Raw genomic sequence first — 22,040 nt, forward strand, 5'->3', positions numbered from 1 at the left:
TCCAAAGTTAGCGTCCTATACTATATAATTATGTGTATAACATCGGTCTGCATTTCCAACACTGTTCACTATCAACCCTTTCACCAAACAACCAAGCAGCCCTAAAACACTCCCTAAATATAAATCTCAGAGTTTTTCTTATAAAACTCATACCAAAATCTAGGGGGGGAAAAAGGAAGTGCTAAACACGATCACACTTCTGACCACAGTTCTTCCTTTTAATTAACTATCCATTAATTAACTTGTTTATTCATTACTGTATTTTGTTTATCTATTTATTTAGCAACTAGGAACCTTGTAAAACCAACTCCTCAGACCTTTTCAGTACAGATCACTTTTCTGGACTGTATTTAAATTATTGATCTGAGCTCTAGTGCTTTCTATTCCTGAACCTTCCAATGACAGAACACATTATTCACAGGCCAACGTGTTTTTAGGTCTACTGTCCCATCAAACAACTGTAACTATCCAATCTATTAGGACTCAATAATTCATATTTATTTTTATACTTATGGGGTTTTTATTTCTAGCGCTGTAACTGGATATGTTGTATACAAACCCTAGAGTTTTCAGTTAGGTTTAACCTTCTAGATGCTTCATAATCTATAAATAATTTTTTGACCACACAGTTTCATCTGAACCCTATATTCAGTCTCTCATGGAAATCACTGTTTATCGGTATATATATTATTTTTATTCTATCTAAGAATCTCATCCATTCCATTTGAAAAATGTATTTAATGTGCGATTATGTTGCAATTCCATAAAATGTGAACACCTACCAAGAAGACACTTATCTTCACATATATTGCACCACAGCTTCCATTTATTTCATGGAGCGTGTGTGTTCATAATCTAAAATCCCAGAGTTTTTTCAAAACCTTTCCAACTCTGAACAACAATTTTCCAGAAATTTCACTTGGTATGGATAGAAATACTGTTTTACCTTCTTGAAAATATTTTCAATTTAAGGACGATTTCGGAAAACATGCTTGTAAGAACGTGTAACAACGTGCGACTCGAGAAAAAATTTGCACCACCGAATTTGAAAGATCCTGAAACCCCAGGTCACTTTTTCATAACCTCACAACATTAAGATCACTGTAGTTCCCTCTGCATTGACATTTTCTGGTAAACTTCTAAACAGACTGTTAGAGTCCTTACTTATCCAGAACACATCACACCGATACTCCAACAGTTCTGCTGTTTACTCAATTCACAGAGAATCAAACACACACCCAGACTTCTCACTTACTCATTAATACCTTTCACTGCCTTATCTCTCCTACACCCCTGCATAGAATTTCAGCTCCTCTGGACTGAGTGTGGTGCCCAAGACCAGATTGCCATTAGATCATCTAGTGCCATAGCTTCTGAACATTGGAATGCCATTCTCCACGACCTTCAACGCTACAAACCTACTACGCTTCATCATGTGGCTAAAACATGACAAAAAAAAAAAACCCATGACGCAACATGGTACTGGCAATATCATGCTTTAGGGCTTTTTTACCCAGTACTAAATCAATTATATAATCTAGCATTTCCTAATTACACATGCATTGACCACAGATTCCACCATTTCGAGAAAATAACCTGTTTACATGAAGGTCCAACAATGAAAGTCTTATCCAATAGCAAGACCTGCAGACATGAGCCCACGTCGTGGCAATGCTGTTCTTGCGTCATTTTATCCGCTTGACCACTTTTAGCCTTAAAATAAGAAATGTCATTAAGGTTATTTTTCGCTTTCCCTAAGTTTTCACGCTATCCAAACAGGACTAGGTGGACGCTGAAAGACTCCTGTGTTTAGTTCGAGCTATGACGGGAACACACAACCACAAATTTTTTCCTTTTTAAAAGAAGTCCTGTGTCTGAGAGGATGGGTTTCACAGATTAAGATCTTCTTCTATAAATGCCTTTTGAATGAACAGTTCACACTTTGTTCCATGTTTATTGCCTGCCCAGACATCTGCTCTCGTTAATACGTTTTGAGGAATTTTTTTTTTAGTAGCCTGCATGGTAAAGTGCTGTTATTAATTCAATAAAACATGTAAAGCATAGAAATCAGGGCACTGAAGCAAGCGTAATGATCAGGTCGTGACCGATCGGAATAAAACACCACCAAGTGTACACCAAAAAGCTACAATCTCAACAATCTACAATTCCAAAAGTTGATTTTTTCCCCCAATAAAATCATGGACCCACATGTTTTATTCTGCATGTAACATAGCAGTATGTCATGATGTTCATGATGAAATGTCCATGAGACAAATACGTTTCTATGGTTTCATAACTCATAACATATACTGTTATGAAACAGCAGTTTTCTTCACCTGCTTCTCTTTTTTTCCTCTCTGCAGCTTTTCATTACACTGAAAAACCAGAAAAGCTCAGTCTACTCTACACCAACCCCAGGCATAACTTTATGGCCATCAATCAAAACATTATGACCTGCCTAATATTATGTTGGTCCCCTTTTTGCTGCCAAAACAGCCCTGACCTGTCGAGCAATAACAGCATTAACTTCTTCAGCAATCTGAGCTACAGTTTCTCATCTGCCAGCCTTCGCCCTCCACGTGCATCAATGTGCCTTGGCCACCTGCCGGTTTACCACTGTTTCCTTTCTTGGACCACTTTTGATAAATCCTGACCACTGCAGACTGGGAACAGCCCACAAGACCTACAGTTTTGGAGATGCTCTGACCCAGTCGTCTAGCCATTACAATGTCAAATCCTTAATTTTTCCTGCTTCTAACACATTAACTTTGAAGACAGAATGTCCTCTTGCTGCCAAATACAGTATATCCCATCTAATAAGAGTTGCCATGATGAATAAATAATCAGTGTTATTCACTTCACTGGTCATAATGCTATAATGTGATAATTTTATGCCTGGTTGGTGTATACTGATCCTGAATACTTTCCCATTATATAAAAATGTACTGAATGTTACAACATGCTGACACTGGAGACTCCATACACCGATGTTAAATACGCATCTTTAAACAGAAAGCTACAAAAGTCTACTGTATTTTAATCCTATTGCTAAACAACAAAACCTTTTTGTAATACTTTTATTATTATTAGCTTTAGGTAACTCATGTCAGTGATACAAGTCCCTGTGAATGTGCTGTTTCTATAGAATCAATAACGTATATCAATATATTAATATTTTATATTTGAATTTTGGATAGAACTATCGTTATACAAAATGAATGAACATCTTGTGTCCAATCAGAATTGAGAATTTAGTCGCACTTTTACTGAGACTTCTTCAGTGGTACGGCTTCTTCGGTTGCAAAAATGCTGATTCATGGAACAGGGCCATGTCAAGGCAAGCATAGTAAATGTAAATGGACACCTTGTGCAGAAGAAGACAATCTGCTGTAATAACAGAAATTTTAACCATCATAACCAGAATGAGCTTTCTGCAAAGCAAGACTTTCTGCAAGTTTCTCAGGTTTGTGGTTGTTGAGAATACCGTGACATTTATGACAAGATGTACAGTTTTTCTTGACACTTGTACAGTGATATTCAAGATGATGCACTTGTACAGGATTTACACACAAATTCGCCAGTTAGGGTTTTTTTCCTCATTCTACAAATTGAGCAATTATAATTGTTTTTTTATGTATAACATTTGCCATTTGTATGTACTTTTCTTCTGTGCTAGCACATGAGAAAATTAGCCAAAGTTTTGACTAGATTGCATTAGTACAAATGCATAAACACCAAATTCAACACAGTTCCACACCAAAACCTACTTTATACAAACTATTAGCTTTTTACTGGTCCTCAGTTTATGGTCCTCAGTATAATTTATGGTGTTTCAGCACAGATTTGCGAAAGAAACAGGTTTTATTTATCACATTCACCCCAAATTGCACTTGAAAATGTGTTATCTGGTTATGAAATTCTGGTGCTGGTGTTCAGCACAGTAATGTACCTCAGGCTGAATCCTCCCTTGGCACATCATTAGTTGCTGCCAACTTTTTAGGCGTGTCGATGTAAACAACTGAGCTGGAGAGAACTACCAGAGCTGATACTCAGGCATTCAACAGCAGTCAAGCATAAGTTAAAGGAAAAGTCCAGATTTTTTTTTTACACACTTTTTGCCCACAAAAGCTGTTGTGTGCTATATGTGTAACTTATAGTATAATAATAGAATAGAATAATAATCATGTTCATTTCCCTCGTCTAATAAAAAAACAAATGCGAATCCTGTTGACCTGGAGCTCATTTATTGGAGTCTAAGGACAGCAGTGAAAAATCCTATTACATTTATACTACAGAAATCCAAACAAAATGCGAGAACTCATTTGCAATGTGTTCTTTTATAAAAAAAAAATGTAGTCATATCTCTATCTATCAATAGATCTAATCTATCTATCACATGAATGTAATTTCTATCGGTTCTAAATGTACCTTAAATCAATACTGTTTAAGTTTTTAATATTCTAATCAACATGACCATGGACAAATATTGAAGCTTTATTATTAGTGAAACTAAACTCAACATAAAGCATGTTGACAAAATATCCATGTAAATGTTTTTAAGGAATTAAAGTGTTTTAAATTAAGAAATCAGGACTCATCAGGACACCAAACGGAACTTTTGCCATGTTTCCACAGGGACGGTTTTAATTGCTGGATGTGTGCATCATGGTGGATTTTGGTGCTTGGTTTGAGACAGGGGATATCAGTAAAACAAATCTTTAGTGATTAAAAAAGATTTTTGGGTGGAGTTTTTTTTTATATCCGTGTAAAAAAAAAAAGACATCATGAATAAATGTGAGTTGTGTTGAACGTTTTAATTTCTCCTCTTTCATATTTATTTATTTACATTTTTAATAAAAAATAGTCAAACAGAAATGCACGCTGTTAAAGTGCTGTTAAAATAAATAGATAGATTACAACCAGTGAATAATAACTTTCATGCAGATGTTTTGTTGGTCTGATTGGTCATAAGATGGGTTTTTTTATTTTATTTTTTGCAGGTCTTTTTCCTTTTCTACAACTACTCACTTGTTCCAATATGCTACTGTTTCTATAGTAGACTTTTATAATGAAAGACAATCGTAGACTTATAACCTACAGATTAAATCCTCGGTTCTCGGCTCTACTGTCAGTCAGTAGGTTTTCAGGACGTTTGCAATTTCTCGAATACAAGACAACATTTTTTACTTCAGCAGATAAATAGAGACTGATGAGGAAACATCTGTGTTAAAGCGTTTTATTGTGAAAGCTCATTTTGTCTCATGATCACTGAATGTAACTAGTTGGTGTCAGTCACCAATATTATATATAAATATTATAATTATTTGGACATAAAACATTTAATGGATTCACTCTGCTGTAGACGTGCTCACCATGCGAACACTGAAAGACAATAGTGACAGAAAGGTCACCTTTACACTTGTTGTAAGTAAACATTTGGTACTGTCATTCTTTTGAGGCTCCATAAGATTCATTGTGACAAGGTCAGACCAGTTGCAACGGCAACAAAGCCAGAAATACACTAGTGTGTTTGTGTGCACTTGTGAACGTGTGGGTTTGTTGGGCACATCTGATGGTCATACATACATGTCACAGCAAATGACCTGTATTGGATATGTAAGCACAAAGAACATTATTTCCCATAGGTCAAAGGATTATCGGGAGAAAATAAGCCTCCGGGAAAGCAATTAAGTAGCATACAGAGACAGAGAGAGAGAGAGAGAGAGAGAGAGAGAGAGAGAGAGAGAGCTTACATGATGAAGATCTTACATTAAGATCAAGGGAGCAGGAGACACACCTGGTGAAAGTATGAAAGTGTGGCTTAGTGGTGAAGCATGCACCCTAGGGCTGTTTTGAAACAGGATTAGATGATCAAAGATCAAAGATTTCACCATCTCCTAATCAGACACACTTTTGCTGAGGTAATCGTTTGAAAAAATGGAAGATATATCATGATTTTTCAACCAGATCACCATTGGATTGGTCAGAAGATTTACAATAATGGATTTCTACAAAAACAGTGTTATACAGAGCCTGTGCTGGTGAAAAGTTGTGTATAACCCTACAGGAGATGTTTCTATATCCTCACTTTAAGAAGTCCCTAGTGTCAGTGCATCCCATAGAGTCCATGGTAAAGCTCTTGTACACAGATAATTCCAGGATGAAGTGCTTCATGGTTTCTTGGTATAACTTGACAAGTAACTCACTTGTTTCATAGATGTTCCATAGCATTATTTCTGATCACATGCACATTATCAACTTGTGCTTGTTAATATCATGGACAGCAGCTATGCTAATTCCTCTCCACTGCTTCTCTTTCTCTACCCATCCCGAGGCATCCTGAGGTTGCTCCAGCCCCAGTCACGTTCCACCTCATGAAGATTGTGGACCTTTAAAGAACAAACATTGCAAACATCCCGAACCATCTAGAGACGTACCAGTGCCAATTGGATCCCACTTCATGTGGAGTTTTGACACTGGACCTCCTTGATTGTTTAAAGGCTCTGGCATGGAGAAGCTGGTGTTGGATCTGTGATGATCGCAAATGTTAAGCCATTATAAGTTGCTGAGTAGCTCCTAGTTTTATAACCATAATGACTGTAAAAGACTGTAGAAAGATCATTACTCATAATCTTACACTCCAGTGCTCATGTTAGTTCTCACTCTCCAGTGTTCTGTATTGTTTAAAGTCTATAATCACACTCTTGATGTCACATAAATGAGGATCAGGTTCCCCTTTTGAGTCTGGTTCCTCTCAAGGTTTCTTCCTCATAACATCTAAGGGAGTTTTTCCTTCTCACAGTCACCATGGCTGCTTTTCAGGGATAAATACACATCGTTCAACTTAACTGTTTGTTTCTGTAAAGCTGCTTTGAGACAATGTCTGTTGTGAAAAGCGCAATAGAAATAAACTTGACTTGACTTGACTTGACATTATTTATAAGAAAAAAGTACGATGTTATTCTTTAGAAATGAAAAATAGAAATCGTTAGCAAACTGTTGCGGTATAAGAGGAATAAAACACTGTGTGGTCTCATTGAAACTTTCCAACTTTGTGGGGGCTATAAGTTAAAGGAGTGCTGTTAAAACCTCATCCTTTGTCTTTCTCATGCCATTTCAGTGAAAGTTTTTTTGCCAATTCTATCTGAGATCTATATCTCAGTCTGAATTTTAAAAAAATGCACGGAAGCAAATATTTTGATTTGATTTCAATTGGCATAAACGCACCTGTAGCCATTAATAATATTAGTCATATGTAACTAAATTAAATTCTCTGCTCTTTTTATGCAAGCCCTGCTTTAAACGTTTGGCACACGCTGCAGTACATCTCTCTGTAATGGCAAACGTCCAAGCTAAAAAGTCGGAAAACTGCAGACGCCATTTTGTCTTTTCTCTTGGCACGCTGTTTGCTCCTTTGCTTTTGACATTTAGCTTCCTTTGTCTGGCCTTCTTTGCACTTTTCACCATGTTCCTGCCAAACTTACAGCAGGAAAATGAACACGGTTAAAACTGCTCTTTCTATAATGAGTAGAAATGCACTAGGGACCATTTTTGGATTTTCACCTCCATCTTAAAGCTTCCATATACTCATTTTTTTGTGTGGAAAATATCTTGTGCCTTTATTCATGCAGGTCTACGTGAATGCTTCAGTAATCTGAAACGATTTAGCCTCTTGAATCAGCGATTTTCGAGATATCTACATCTCAATTACAGGCTAGTCAGGGATTTTAGCTCCTCCTTATCACCTACATCCAAATCGTAAATATTATTCCACAGATCCTCACAATGCCATGATACCTGTCTTTTCACAAAAACATTGCTAAACTTTGATATTGATGCTGATCTCCGGTTGTCGATTTCACATGTATTTAAAAAAAAAAAAAAGAAGACAATTTCAGCTTAATCAGTTGCAATCAATTTAATGGCATACACTTATATTTATGCAATTTACTTGACCTCCTAGAAACACTCATGCCGCTGTGGCAGTGGAAATACATTTAATAATACATACTTTTGGTATAATATCATATCATATGAATATTAGGGAAACTCTTTCAAGTACTCTCACTCAGCCCTTATCTGTCTCTGAATTTTTTCTTTGTAATTTTTTATTTGCAGGAACAGAGACCAAGTTTTGAAACCTGTATACACGGTTATCCAAAGGGACTGACAATTGAGAGCAAAATCACACCCAAGACTATATCTGAGGTTGACAATGGCGATGTGGCAGTCCTTTGATTCTAAGTTTAAGTATGTCCACTTGGCAGCCATCTTGGTGTCACTTTCAATCAGTTTGAGTGTTGTACTACTTCAATGAAACAAATCAACAAAACGGTGTTTCAAATGCATCTTTAAAATAGCTGTTAAAATCGCACAAAAATAGTGAAAGTATAATAATGAGTGGCTTCAACAAATGAAAACGTTGAGGTAAAGGAATGGACTGGCTGACGCTTTAATTTTAATATTTCTGATTGATTTTTTTTTTTTCACACAGATTTTAAAATAACAATATTAATAAGCACGAATTCTGATGTATGAAGAAATTAAAGAAAGATATTTTTCTTGAAACTGATATTTTTGAAACCAGACATAATGAGGAAACAATCTCGAATTATTTCCTTTACATACACGTCTTTATATCCGCGCTTGTTTAGTAATAATTATGCATTTTTATATACAAAAGGAGACCTGCCGTGTTTAAATATTGGCACTGGGCAGATAATATGCTGTTATTTATACAAACGTATACTGTAAAATTGTGTTCTGTCAGTGTTCATTTTTCCGCCAGAAGAAAATCTTCGGGTTTTTGTTTTTTTAATTAATATGAAAATATGATTACATCTGCTGTAGAAGAACTAACGTGTAAAAGAGATGTTCAACAGCATGAAAATCCCATTCCACATATATAGGCACCTTCACTTTTCTGAAAAGATGTTCCACTAGATTTTGTGCTCATTCAGCCACAAGGGCAATTAGTAAAATCTGATACTGATGGAGATGAGGTGAGGAGGCCTGGAGTGCAGGCTGGGTTCACATTCACCCCTAAGGTTTTTAATAGGGTTGAGGTCAAAGCTCTACAGCAGACCACTCAAGATCTTCTACTGTAAACCATGGAGCTGGCTTTGTTCACAGGGACATTGTCATGCTGGAACAGATTTGGGTCTCCTAGTTCAGGTGAAGGAATAATTTCATGCTACGTCATCCGAAGACCTATACAATTGTGTGCCTCCAACTTAACATTTTGGGAAAGAACCTCATTTGGCTGGAAAAGTCAGGTGTCCCAATACATTGCCCACCTTCTTCAAGGAATAAATCACTTTGAAACGCTGCTGTTTTAAGAAAATAATTCACGCCTGTAATTGTAGCTGGACTTTAAATCAGGCCGCATCAACCCATGCCGTCACTGATTTTTTCCCGTATAACCTCCTGTCATGTTTCATACCTAAAGTGTTATTCATGAAAACAAACAAGACTTCTTCCGTCTCTCAAGGCCTGGAGCAGCAGAATCAGTCGGTGAGATGTCAGTGGAGCTGACTCATCCTGACAGAGCCTCTCTCTTTAACTCTCTCTCTCTTTATCTCGCTCACACACACACACACATAAACACGCACACACCGAACAAATGCTGTACGATAGATATCGTTTGCTCAGTGGACCTTCGGCGTATCGCCTTTCATGAAATTTCATTTGATGTTGACGCTCCATCTGAGTGCTCTGTGGTTTGAGGGGGCATATAATGTAACAATGTCTTCAGTGGGAACAAATCTTAACATGCATGCTATGTGTAATTGTGTGTAGGAACATGTGTGTGTGTGTGCGTGTGTGTGGTGTGTTCAAACTGGTTTGGATTTGCACAGCTTAGTGAACTGGGTCAATCCATCAACAATGTGCTAAAGACCGTAAGTGAAGAAAACACACACACACACACACACACACACACACACACACACACACACACACACACACACACACACACACACACACAATTTGGCTTATATTAGTGTAATTTGAGCACTGTGTCCGTTAACAGTAGTTTATTGTACTAGGTGTATTTCAGTGGCTCCCCCTGCTGCTTAAAGCACAACCAAGCATCATTCAGTGTGTGTGTGTGTGTGTGTGTGTGTGTGTGTGTGTGTGTGTGTGTGTGTGTGTGTGTGTGTGTTTGAGAGAGAAAGAGAGAGAGAGAAAGGTAAGGGGGAAAAAATATCCAGGAATAAAGGAAATCCAGGATTGCATATATATGTTTTTCACTATATGACTATGAATCTTTGTTTTCTATTCGTTTTTATGAAATGCATCATTCACGTTCATGCATTTCAGTAAAAATGTGTTATAATTAGAAATCTGACACACCAAACCCTCTACAATCAGCTCACACATTTGACAGAAGCTCTTGGCCCTGTGGTGAGCCACTGTTGAGAAAAAGACCTGCACCTTCAAGTCCCTGCAATGTCAATTTGAATGTCTGATCCCATGATAAGACCCTGTGAGGGTTTAATCCACTCCTCTTCATTACGATCACTTCGGTTCACAGGGGTTTGACCTGATGTAGAAGCCATGCCTTGATCAGATTAGAAGAAGCGGATTAGCGTGGTTTTCCTGCTTAATACCGAGTCACATGTGTCTATCATATGATTCAGCAAACTGGGTTTTACTTCAATAACAATTTCAAGGTCCTTATTGATGCTGTAAGACATTGACTTCATTTATTAAGTTATGAATTCTCATATCTGATTGGTCAAAAACTCCTTATAGAACAACAAAAGATTTTTGTAGAAATGGTGAAGTTTTTTTCTAATGTCTAAGGACATTTCTATGAAACATTAATGAAAAAAAGTCTCCAGTGTCAGCACTGTGTGTATAAGTCAGAACGTTTTCAAACACAGGACAAATTTTCACTACAGAAAACTGTGTTGTGTCATTTCTCTGCAAAAATGAGAGTCAGTTATTTTCTTTGTTATTATTATTAGTAGTATTTATTTGTCGTTTATGATAAAAATAAAAATAAAAAAAAACGTGGTGAAGCTACCACACAAGTGATAGCATGAAATGTAGCCTGATTGATTTATATATATATATATATATATATATATATATATATATATATATATATATATATATATATATATATATATATATATATATATACCGAAAATATGCTGAAAGTCATTTTCAAACAAATTACCATGGTATAAGATCAACAAAAATAGTAATAATATTAATATATGAATGGATGCTTTATTATTGAAATCTAATCAACTAAAATAACCAAGCAAATTATTTACGTCATCCTGATTGATATACTGTGCTTGTGAATACTTCTTTTCTACACTCTGTCTACATCTAGTGGACGCATCTGGAACTTCACAAGCGGAATAAGAGCTAGATTAATGTACAATTCGTTTAGTTCAGTTCATTTTTCTTATTTATTAATTTCTGCATCCTCAAAAACGTCTTTGTCATCGTTATAAAACCTTTCATATTAAACTCATCTCAGTAGTTACAGCTGAGACACAAAGCTGTAAAACACACACACACACACACACACACACACGCATTTAAGAGGGTACATATGTATACCCTCTTAAATAGGTGTGTATTCCTGAGGTACTTGGTGCATCTCCTCTTCCCACCACTTTGAATATATAATACAATATCTCAAAACAACAAAGAGATACAAAGACAACAGTTAAATTAAATCATGGACAACGCTTTGAGAGTTTAGGTCATGGTGGTTGGGACATGACACTACAACTTACTAGCATAGCCAGAAATCACAATGTGAGTGGGTTTGGAAAAAAACAGGTGGGCCTACCCTACAATGCATCTACTAGTAAAAAACAGACCAACACAAAACTAAACCTGTCTGAATGCATTACCCTTTTAATCAGAGCATGAGTCTGTATTTCATCATAATGATAAGCAGTGTTAAGAACAGCATTGGCACACCGGCCTCATCACACACACACACATCTGACAGACACAACACCAAACCATCAACGAATCATCAGTACAGTAGTGGACAGTAGGGGTGTTATGGAACACATATTTGTACCGAACTTTTTGCAATCCTTTTTATGTGCGGAACAAAGTTCAGATCTGCGTTCCCTCAGGAACTCAGGAAGATTTTTTTTTATTTGTATAAGATTTTATATTATTTATATAAACTGTTTTTTTTGTTGATCACAAATGTTAATAATAATAAACTGCATTAACAAAAAACAGACAAGCTATTTTTGTTTTGCATTTCTTCCCCCCAAACCGACTTTAAAACCGAGGTATGAGATGACTCCTGAAAATCTGAATTCTCGTCCTCCTGTGGCCACCCACACCGTCTTTTTGACACAAACTTTAGTAAGTTGCTCCGTTTTATTTTAGTTAAATATACGTTAGGGTGGAATACATGCCAGACGTTCCATTCATACTGGAACCTGAAAGGTGCTCTCATGCAGAAAGTCCAAAACGGACTCATAGGAGGAATAACTGATGACAGGAAATCTCTAATATGGATAAAGGCATGTATAAAGGCATCGCTGTAGTCAAAGCAATCTCTGCTCCAACTAAGCGACAAGGTGCTGTTCCCAATCAGACTGCCAAATGCGCTGCATGAAACAATACAATTGATTTTAATAGGTCAAGTATTGCGATTATTGCAACAGAATACACTCATTAATGATTAGGCTACCTTGTGAGACAACTGACTGGATGGGCCTAACTGACAGGTAGGTGGGCCCAGGTCCATCCAGGCCCACCGGTAATATATATTTATATATATCAATTTATATATATGTTATATCCATTTTAAACATGACATCCACTACATAAACAGATTTTCAAAAGCCATTTTGAACCATTTAAGTTGCAGCAATTGCATGCAAAAAGTTTGAGGACACCTGGTCATAAGTATGGAATGTGCTTTTTGAGCATTGCATTCCACATTTAGTCCCAATTTGCTCTTAGAATTCCCTCCACTCTTCTGGAAAGATGTTCCTCTAGATATTGGAGACATTCAGACACAAGGGTGTTATTAAAAGCAGGTACTGATGTAGGTGAGGTGTGGAGGCCTGGGGTGCAGTCAGTGGTCCAGATCATTCCAAAAGTGTTCAATAGCACAGCATATCCTCATGGAGTTTGTGTATTTGTATTTTTCATGCACCTGTTCTGTATATTCTAATGTAAAAAGGTAATGTTATTGCCACGTTGTTTGTATATGGCTAATTGCTTAATAAAATAATAATAAATAAATGAATGTATAAATAAATAAATAAATAAATAAATAAATAAATAAATAAAATCCGGCATGATGCGCACATCCGACAATTTACCGTCTGGTGTCGACAAACGCACCGGCGCGTTGTGTAGCATGTTTTCCTCATAATGCCAAAACGAACTTAAATTACTGTTTTTTATTTTTTTTTATCGAACAGATAAGAGCAATAAATCATTCGAATCTGTAAATAGTCTACTTTTATTTGTACTCATAATAACAACAAAACACTGTGCTTTTGTAATATAAATTAAACAGACAGGGGGCGCTCTCTGCCGTCTCTGTCTCTTCACAGACACACAAATAAAACAACCTGAATCTCAGTGAATACTCGCCTCACAGACATAATAAATATATGTATAGAAAGCTCGGAAAGTCCACTTTTAAATAAACCAAATTCAAATATAAATATTCTCTGATTATGTAATCCGTATGCAAGTTATAAGAGGTGCCGTTTCTCCGGTATCATCTCATTAACCGTCCGTGTGGAAACAACGCAATGGTTCCGGTTTGTGTCCTGATAATGAACGTAATTGAAATCAATATAATTACATTGAAAACGTTTACAATAATATTTTGTTTTCATGCTCTATGTTGACGTATAATAAACACGCATTTGCGTAAAGCATCGATATTTGTCCGTGCTCGTGTTGATTGGAGTATAATTAATATAACATTAATTTAAGGGGAACATTTAGAGCATATTGTTTATGTTCTCTCCGTGAAACTCGGGCATAGGGGGGGAAAGGTCAGCATGAGCACGATAGGAGACGTCATAGAGAGAAGGTCACAGTGCATCGAGACCTTTTAGTCCGTGTATAAGCGAAGGCGTGTGGAGCGTTAGAGGCTCAGTTCTGTTACAGACTCATAGAGGAGGGAAAAAAAACATGGAACAGGACGAGAACATTTCTGTCACAGAACCGGAAGACGATGATGGCGCCGAGGGGACCTCCGTTATAGACCCGACGGTGGGGGACAAGAGGTCTTCTTTAAACGGCGAGCCAACGGAAGACGGCGATCACGACGAGAAGACTTCCGGTAACGGCACGCCGACGGAGGATGTCGATCACGACGAGAGGCCTTCCGGTAACGGCACGCCGACGGAGGATGTCGATCACGACGAGAGGGCTTCCGGTAACGGCACGCCGACGGAGGATGTCGATCACGACGTCGATCACGACGAGAGGACTTCCGGTAACGGCACGCCGACGGAGGACGTCGATTACGACGAAAGGACTTCCGGTAACGGCACGCCGACGGAGGACACCGATGAAGACGAAGGGTGAGATTGATGCTTCTTCATCCCCGTTACCGCAATTATTTACTTTTAATTGATATTTTGCAATTTAATGTGAGACTCGCTAAGCTCTCGGGAGCGATACTGCGCATGCGCGTTTACAGCTCCTCTCACTCCATTCCTAATTGAAATAATTTATAAGCCTGTAAATCAGGAGGCAAAACCCAAAGCAACAGGATAAACATTTATTGAACACACTAAAATGTTTTTTGAACATAAATATGAATAAAAACAGACAGGAATATTATTCCAGAATAAATCAACTTAAACTTAAAATATTTTGCTCTTCATAAAAATATCTCCTGTCAAACACCAGACGTCCCACAGCTTCATCATGCAGCTCTTCAGAAACTCTCCCTCAGTAAATAATCTCTGTTTTTTTCCTCTGTGCCTCTGATTTCTCCTCTGTTTTCACACCAGCTTCACTTTGTGATTTTGCTCTGGTGAAAAAACATCTGCTGAAATGTCAGATTCTTCTTTAACTCTTCTACTTTCTGTATCTTCTGCTCTTCATTCAGGTTTTTCAGCTTCTCCTGATGTTTTGTCTCGTAGTGCGTCTTAGATTCAATTCCTTAATTACAGCCACATTCGATCCACTAATAAGACACACGTGTTTACCGGCAGCGTCAGTAAACATCTATTCAGAATCAACTCTACTCTTCGCCACTGTGAGGCGCTGTTTCACAATAACTGTACAATAGGGTTAAATAAATCAACAGAAGCTCGACTTGATTTATTCTGGAATGTTCTCAGGTAGTCTTGCGTTCGGTAAGGCAACTGAAGCGCTGCATTATGGGAACTGTAGTTTGTGTTATCAGTGCTTCATATCGCCGCGACATTAATAACAATAATAATAGATCTATATAAAATCATCTCACGGGCCAGATGTAATTGTACGTCGGGCCGGAGTTTGACACTGCTGCTGTAAACTGATTTTTAGAAGTTAAATATTCATTATTACATCAATCCTGAGATACAAAAGTCCTAAGAGGCCTTGTATTTAGTAATCTTTTTCTTTCTTGTTTTAATTTGCTCTTGAGTTCGAGTTGTTTTCTCGTGATCATGACTTAATTTGTCTCCATGTGCACGCACCAGCGTTATGGTTATTATCCATGTTGCTTCATCTAGAGCATTCTTCGTGATCAGTGCCTCATTTTCCTGTGTATTCGACATGTTCTAGAGCCGGCATCATTGCAGCATCATGAAGAAAAGAACCATAACTAGAATACAACTTTTGTTATTTCAAGATCATGTAAAAACCAGGGGGGGAAAATTATATAAATAAATATATATATATATATATATATATATATATATATATATATATATATATATATATATATAAAATAAATGCATTTCTATTATTATTGACTCAGATATAAGATTAGACTGATCAGTTATTCACAGAGAGTTGGAACATCCAGAGGGATGGATTTATTAGGAAGCTAATGGCTGATGATGATTATAATGATAATGATGATGGTCTTAACATTTATAAAACAAAAACTGATCTGATATTAAAACAGGACGGAAGCAAGCGAGATGCCTCCAGAAGACATCAACCCTTTTAAGATAACCAAGGACTTGTTACTGTACAAACTCGAGCAAGACGAAGAGATTCTACAGGTCAGAACGAACACACACACACACACACACACACACACACACACACACACACGGATTAAAATTAAAGCAGCATGTGCCATTTCAGTGAAGCTTGAAGGAAGGTGTAGAAAAGAGCCAGATCCAGTACATGGCAACATCAGTCTTTCTTTTTAAAATAATGAGATCCATTTCGGTTCCGAGAAACACTTTTCCAAATCTTTGAACACAACCGTGCTATGCGGCACATCATATCTACAGGCTTTTCTTTCGCCCCATAAAACATTACATAGTCCATAACCCTAAAAAAAAGATTGTGTAGCCCTTCATTTAACTGAATATAAACATTTGATCTCAGGCTCGAGAAAGGCAGAGGACTCTACAAATGCAGGAGAGGGGGGCCGAACCCAAAGAAAGCGGGCGTGTAGCTCTTTCACGTTTGCAGAAAGACATCGAGGAAGAGACCGAGAAGGAAGTGCCAGACAGCTTTTTCGAAAATCTGGGCCATCCTCCGTCTAAAAGGGAGACGCTGTTCATTTTGGGTGAGAAAGTAGAAATCAGAACTAGTCTAAAAGAAAGTGTGGTGAACAAGTATTCATTAGAGCTGTAGATGTTTCTATTCCTGACAGAACACATCAGGTAACACACTTTTTATATAATATTTTATAATATATTGGTCGACTTGCGGTTGAGACGCGAGAACATTGTAACTCGGGGACTACCTGTGGAGAAAATGTAAATAGCGAAATTACCTTCAAAAAACCATTTAATCATTTAATATTAGATGAATATTAAGCAGACATTACAAAAACAAGCCTATATTACAATTCATTATTGAAAACAGGTCTAACACTTAGGCCAGTAGTCCCCAACCTTTTTTGCACCACGGATCGGATTAATGTCAGACAATATTTTCACGGACTGGTCTTTAAGGCGGGGCCTTTAAGAAAGTAGAGAACGGAGGTAAGACATGTGACCGAGGCATCATGTCCTGCATCAAGAGTGAGTGATAGACAGATGTAGAGGAGAGAATCTGGTAATTTTCCATTCAGAATCAGATAATAAATAAAAACAGATATAATGTAAGTTATGTATTCTTTCTGTGCGGCCCGGTACCAAATGACCCACGGACTGGTGCCGGTCCAAACCCGTTGGTTGGGGACCACTTACTTAGGCTACAATAACGATATTTGTTTTATTATTAAACACGACCCTATTACTACAATAGCCATAGCATGTTGTAAAACTATTAAACATAAATATATTTCTTACACTACACCGGTCATCATTTACACAACAATTATACCGACCTCATTTCTTATTTCTCATTCAACCAGCTGCTAAGACCAACTAATATGAAATGCTGTACGTCTTGACAGTGGTTTGTAGGTTATATATTTTTTTCCCCCAGGCCCTAACAGTGGAAAAACTGTGAGATGCTGCATCGAGGAGCAGCGAGAGATTTCTCATCTGAAGGTGAATCTGAAGCTAAATTACTGTCCATTTTAGAGTATTTGTCATCTGATTTTTCATTGATTCAATCACCAGAGGACAAAACCAGGCTAGTTCCTATGAAACATGATCAGTTCTGCTGAAATATCGTGCATGCGTTGTCGTAATCCTATTGTTCACTCACTCGCTCTCTCTTACTTCAGTACAGTGTTACAGTGGGACAAGAGAAAATTCAGAGCTTCGAAAAACAGCTGCAGGCGGAAGACGAAGAGATCGCAAAGGCAGAGGAACAGTGCAACGACGAAGCCTTTATGAAGTACGTCCAGGAGGAAGAAAAGAAGACAATGCAGATTTTACAACAGTATGTAAAGACAACAAGATCATTTTAGGTGTTCCTCACGGAACAGCCTCCAATGAAAAGCGCTGATTATGAAGGAATAAATTGTGAATATTTAAATTTTTTTGTTTCATGGTGCAGGGCTAGAAATGAAAGTGAAAAGCTGCGAACCATGAAAGAGGAGATCAAACGGACCTCGAAAAAAATACATGCAGTTAAAAGGTGCGTTAATAAATGAATAATTCGAAAAAAAAAAAGTTTTACGCAATAAATCGAGAGTTACAGCATCAGCGATAAGGCTTGGTTTAGCTCTCTCTCTCCGCTACAAGAGATAAATAGCATGGGGAAAAAATTTATAATTTCCCAATGAGATTTTTTCGGAAAAAAACTGTATATTTTGTATATAGATCCCTAAAAGAGCTGTGCTGTTTTTCTTCAACTGCATGTTGTAATTTCTCACAAGGGAAATCTCCAAGTGCAAGGCCCTGATAGAACATGATCAATGCTGTCAGGAATTTCTCTGGATTCTCTCGCCCCCTGAATGGCAGAAAGAACAGAACGCCAGGAGGGAGATGGCTGAGAAAATCAAGGCTGCTACTCCCAAAAAGAGAGAATCGGCTCCGCATTTACTCAGGCGTACGTTACACACTCCTGACCACCAGATTCGAACCAGTCTAGAGCTTTCCAGAACACTAGCTCTACGAGGAGACTTCCTGCCACTCTTTCCCCATTGCAATACTGATCATTTCCTACAATCCAGATTTTATTTGTTAATTCAGATTTTTTTTTTCCCGAAGTTTTGTAAAGGATCTTAATCTTTTTGCAGGGCGAAGCAGTGGATATCGTATACATCTTCCCTCCATGTCTCGATCTCAATCTTTCTCTATTGAAAACAGCCAAATGTAAGCGATTCATTGCATCTCAGTCCCTGTCTTTTAGGGATACCTCTACTGCACATGATTATTTCAAGGGAGTAATCTACCGTAATTTCCAGACTATTAAGGGCACCCAAATATAAGCCGCACCCACTGAATTTGACAAAGAACATAAATACGCCGCACCTGTTTATAAGCCGCATGCACATTGAAACTAATGAACTTTACACAGGCTTTAATGAAAGACAGTGTCTGTTACACGGCTTGTATTTAAACAGTAGCCTACCAAGAAAGTCATTGTTCACTGTCTTCCTCCTTCCTTTCACAACAATTTCTCTCTGGAGTTTTTCTTTTGGCATCGTCGTGCATTTGAAAATCACCATTGGTGAAGCTTTTCTCCCGATGCCGTGCAGCTCAGAACACAGGTGAAGTGCGTTTTTTCATGCCCGGTTGTTTTCAGCGTGACGAATGATTCTCATTTCCTGTAGACAGTCCGAGTGAGCGGCAGGTCAAACGTCAGAGGAACTTCATCCATATTTATAATTTAATATAAAGAATTCCATTGGTTCACCTGAACCCCTTCGGCAATTTCATTAGTCTAATGTTATGGGGCACAGTTTTTTGGCTTGAAGCTTGTAAAACCGGGAAAAAAATCCATCAATTAGCCACTTCCTTGTTTAAGCCGCGGGGTTCAAAGCGTGGGAAAAAAGTAGCGGCTTATAGTCCGGAAAATACGGTAATATTCTTAGGAAATAAGGTCGTCCCAGGACTGAAAATTGCTGAAAAACACACAGAGCAGACGAAATTTTATAGCTTTGCTGCTTAAATACGAAAAAAAATAAGGGTTATTATTTACATCTTAATGACATCTCTATCAAGACGATACTGAGACATTTTCTGTGTCTGGGCTTTTGAAACTATCTGTGAAACCAACGCAGGGAGAAGACGATTCAAGAGAACATGGAGAATCTGGAAAATCTGGAGTTCTATGAGGTCTGATTCTGTTTCATTTTCTTAAAACAATTTCAATTCCAATCTAATGTTGATTTATGTATGATGTATAGCTTTAGGACACTCTGATTGTCCAATGAGGAACATTTAGCCTTGCTGATTGCTGCTGTACTTATCTTATTTTATACTTCCTGTATGCTTAGTTGTTCTAGGGTTTATTTTTTTTGCATGTGTAGCATCCTATGGTGTATTTTAAAGACCACAGAGAGCTGCGGAACCACCTTGAACAGATGGAGGACAACATCAGCCGTTACAATAAGCAGCTAGAAAGACTTGAACAGACTCTGGAGAACCACAATAAAGCCCATGGCGAGGAACAGCAGTACATGTGAGTGACACTGACAAAACTATAGAATGTCTTCCTAAAATCTTAAAGTATTTCCGCAGTTTTATCCGACTTCGATTCGACGCACCGCAGCTGTAGTGCATGTAGATAATACGACCATGAGCCAAGTCCTGGTGCATGTGTCTACAGTGGAGATTCTGACTGCATATTTTAACCTCAGAGGTGTTTGTGTACATGCAGGAAGCAGGAAAACGAATGGGTTAACGAGGAGATGAACCAGCTGACCAAGCTGATTCAGGACAACAATGCGAAAGTGAAAGAGCTTGAAAAGAGGATCTGCGATTTTTGCGACAGCGATGATGGTCCTGACAAACAGGTACACACACATACACTCACTGGGAATCTGGAAAGATGGTAAGATTCACTGATTTACATCGGTGACCAACAATTTGTGACCAATATTTGATATGTAGATTGCAGACGGCACCATTTAGTCACATAGTATATAGATTAACATGGCAGAGGTAGATCTGCATCTTCCTGAAGAACAAACAGGAAAGAACGTCTGGTTTTATTGAAGTTTTTTTTTTTTTTTCCTCTTTTTTTGCATTACAAAGGCTTGTTTGTAAAATGGGTCATGCTTAGAAGTCAGAAGGCACTTAAGTAAATTGAGGCTTTGCTGTCTGTCTGAACCAGAGAAATCAAAGCGATTGATGTGCACCATGTTGAATTTCATAGCATTGTTTTTTCCATTGCATCGTAGTGCATTGAATCAAATCGAAATCAGATTGCACTGCATCATAATAGAAGTGAATCGTCTTTAATGTATCGTATCATTGGCTATGCATCTAGATGCAAATCGCAGTGGCCTCAGTTATGGGGCTGCACACAGCTTAAATAAAATCAAACGTATTTAAAACCACTAGATGGCAAAGTTTAACACTTTTGACTCTCCTTTTCACTCAGGATGCGATCCTCAACCAGCTGCACGAGAAAATAGCAGAAGTGTACGAGTCCTGCACAGGAAAATCCTCTCTCGGCGAGAGCTCACAAAACATGCTGAAAAAGTTCGAAGAGTGCTTACATGTGGAGCTGGATAAGTTCAACCAGCTTCCAGAGGACGAGTTAAACAAAATGAAGAGACAATATCGCCAAGAGTCAATAACCAGGTTAGAACATGCAGGAAAACGCAAACACGCACACAAACACACACTTGTTCAACACCAGTCCTGCAAATGGTTAAATTCTGTAATAATCCAGAATCTCTTATTATATAAATCGCACTGAAACAGATCTTAGATCAGCTCTCACATACACAGCTCTGGATTTGCTTAAAGCCAGTTGAAACGTTGCTATAATCATGTTTCAATGATTGACTTTCCATTGCTCCAAGGTCCAGAAAACAGGAAGAACAGCGGAGGTTCCAGGCTCAGGAGGAGTTATGGCAGCAGCGTATGGAAATGAGGAAACAGCGGTCTATGGCCGAGGTTAAGAAACCTGTAAGTTCTATCTGTTCTTTCTCTCTCTCACACACACACACACACACACTCTGCTAGGCACGACAGATCTTTCTGCCTAAAAAATGTCACGTGTATACACACACACATCATTTGTTTGTCCTGTAAAAATCAAGCAAATTTTAAATCTGCCCCTTTTTTTTTTACTTCAGGTAGGAAAAAAAGTCATGTGGAGGTCCGTTTTGAAGAAGGACACCACCGCCGCCTCAAACAGAAAAAAGAAAACTGCCAAATCGGAGATGGAAGAATTTGAAAAATTAATTCACTGGTAGTAACACAGCAACAAGGTCCAAAAAATAATCAATCAGCATTTTATCAATGTCGTTCTTAACCAGGAATTAATAAAGCACACTGAAGACGGAAGAAGCAGATTTATGGATTTATAATATTATTATT

At 37.8% G+C, this 22,040-nt stretch overlaps 1 protein-coding gene across 2 annotated transcripts; it reads left to right on the top strand.

The window, feature by feature from the left end:
• The first annotated feature begins 13,993 nt into the window (after positions 1-13,993).
• On the top strand, positions 13,994-22,015 carry LOC124398716 (golgin subfamily A member 6-like protein 22). 2 transcript variants are annotated; one of them, XM_046868987.1, is made up of 14 exons: positions 13,994-14,549; positions 16,091-16,190; positions 16,525-16,708; positions 17,578-17,642; positions 17,822-17,979; positions 18,097-18,177; positions 18,419-18,591; positions 18,782-18,857; positions 19,769-19,823; positions 20,018-20,169; positions 20,368-20,503; positions 21,094-21,296; positions 21,521-21,626; positions 21,797-22,015. In XM_046868987.1, the coding sequence occupies exons 1-14, from the start codon at positions 14,155-14,157 to the stop codon at positions 21,914-21,916; spliced, it is 2,004 nt and encodes a 667-aa protein (XP_046724943.1). In that variant the 5' UTR covers positions 13,994-14,154; the 3' UTR covers positions 21,917-22,015. The 2 variants fall into 2 exon arrangements, with proteins under 2 accessions (XP_046724943.1, XP_046724944.1); XM_046868988.1 differs by lacking the exons at positions 18,419-18,591; positions 18,782-18,857.
• Positions 22,016-22,040: the final 25 nt, after the last annotated feature.

The sequence above is a fragment of the Silurus meridionalis genome, chromosome 16 (genome assembly GCF_014805685.1).
Source record: "Silurus meridionalis isolate SWU-2019-XX chromosome 16, ASM1480568v1, whole genome shotgun sequence".
Classification (NCBI taxonomy): Eukaryota; Metazoa; Chordata; class Actinopteri; order Siluriformes; family Siluridae; genus Silurus; species Silurus meridionalis.

What these genes read in the sequence shown, in the direction of transcription:
- LOC124398716 (XM_046868987.1), top strand. Translation starts at nt 14,155, where the DNA reads ATGGAACAGGACGAGAACATTTCTGTCACAGAACCGGAAGACGATGAT. An exon ending in GGAGACGCTGTTCATTTTGG is followed by an intron (nt 16,709 to 17,577) that starts GTGAGAAAGTAG and finishes TTTTTCCCCCAG; the next exon opens with GCCCTAACAGTGGAAAAACT. An exon ending in GGCGAGGAACAGCAGTACAT is followed by an intron (nt 20,170 to 20,367) that starts GTGAGTGACACT and finishes GTGTACATGCAG; the next exon opens with GAAGCAGGAAAACGAATGGG.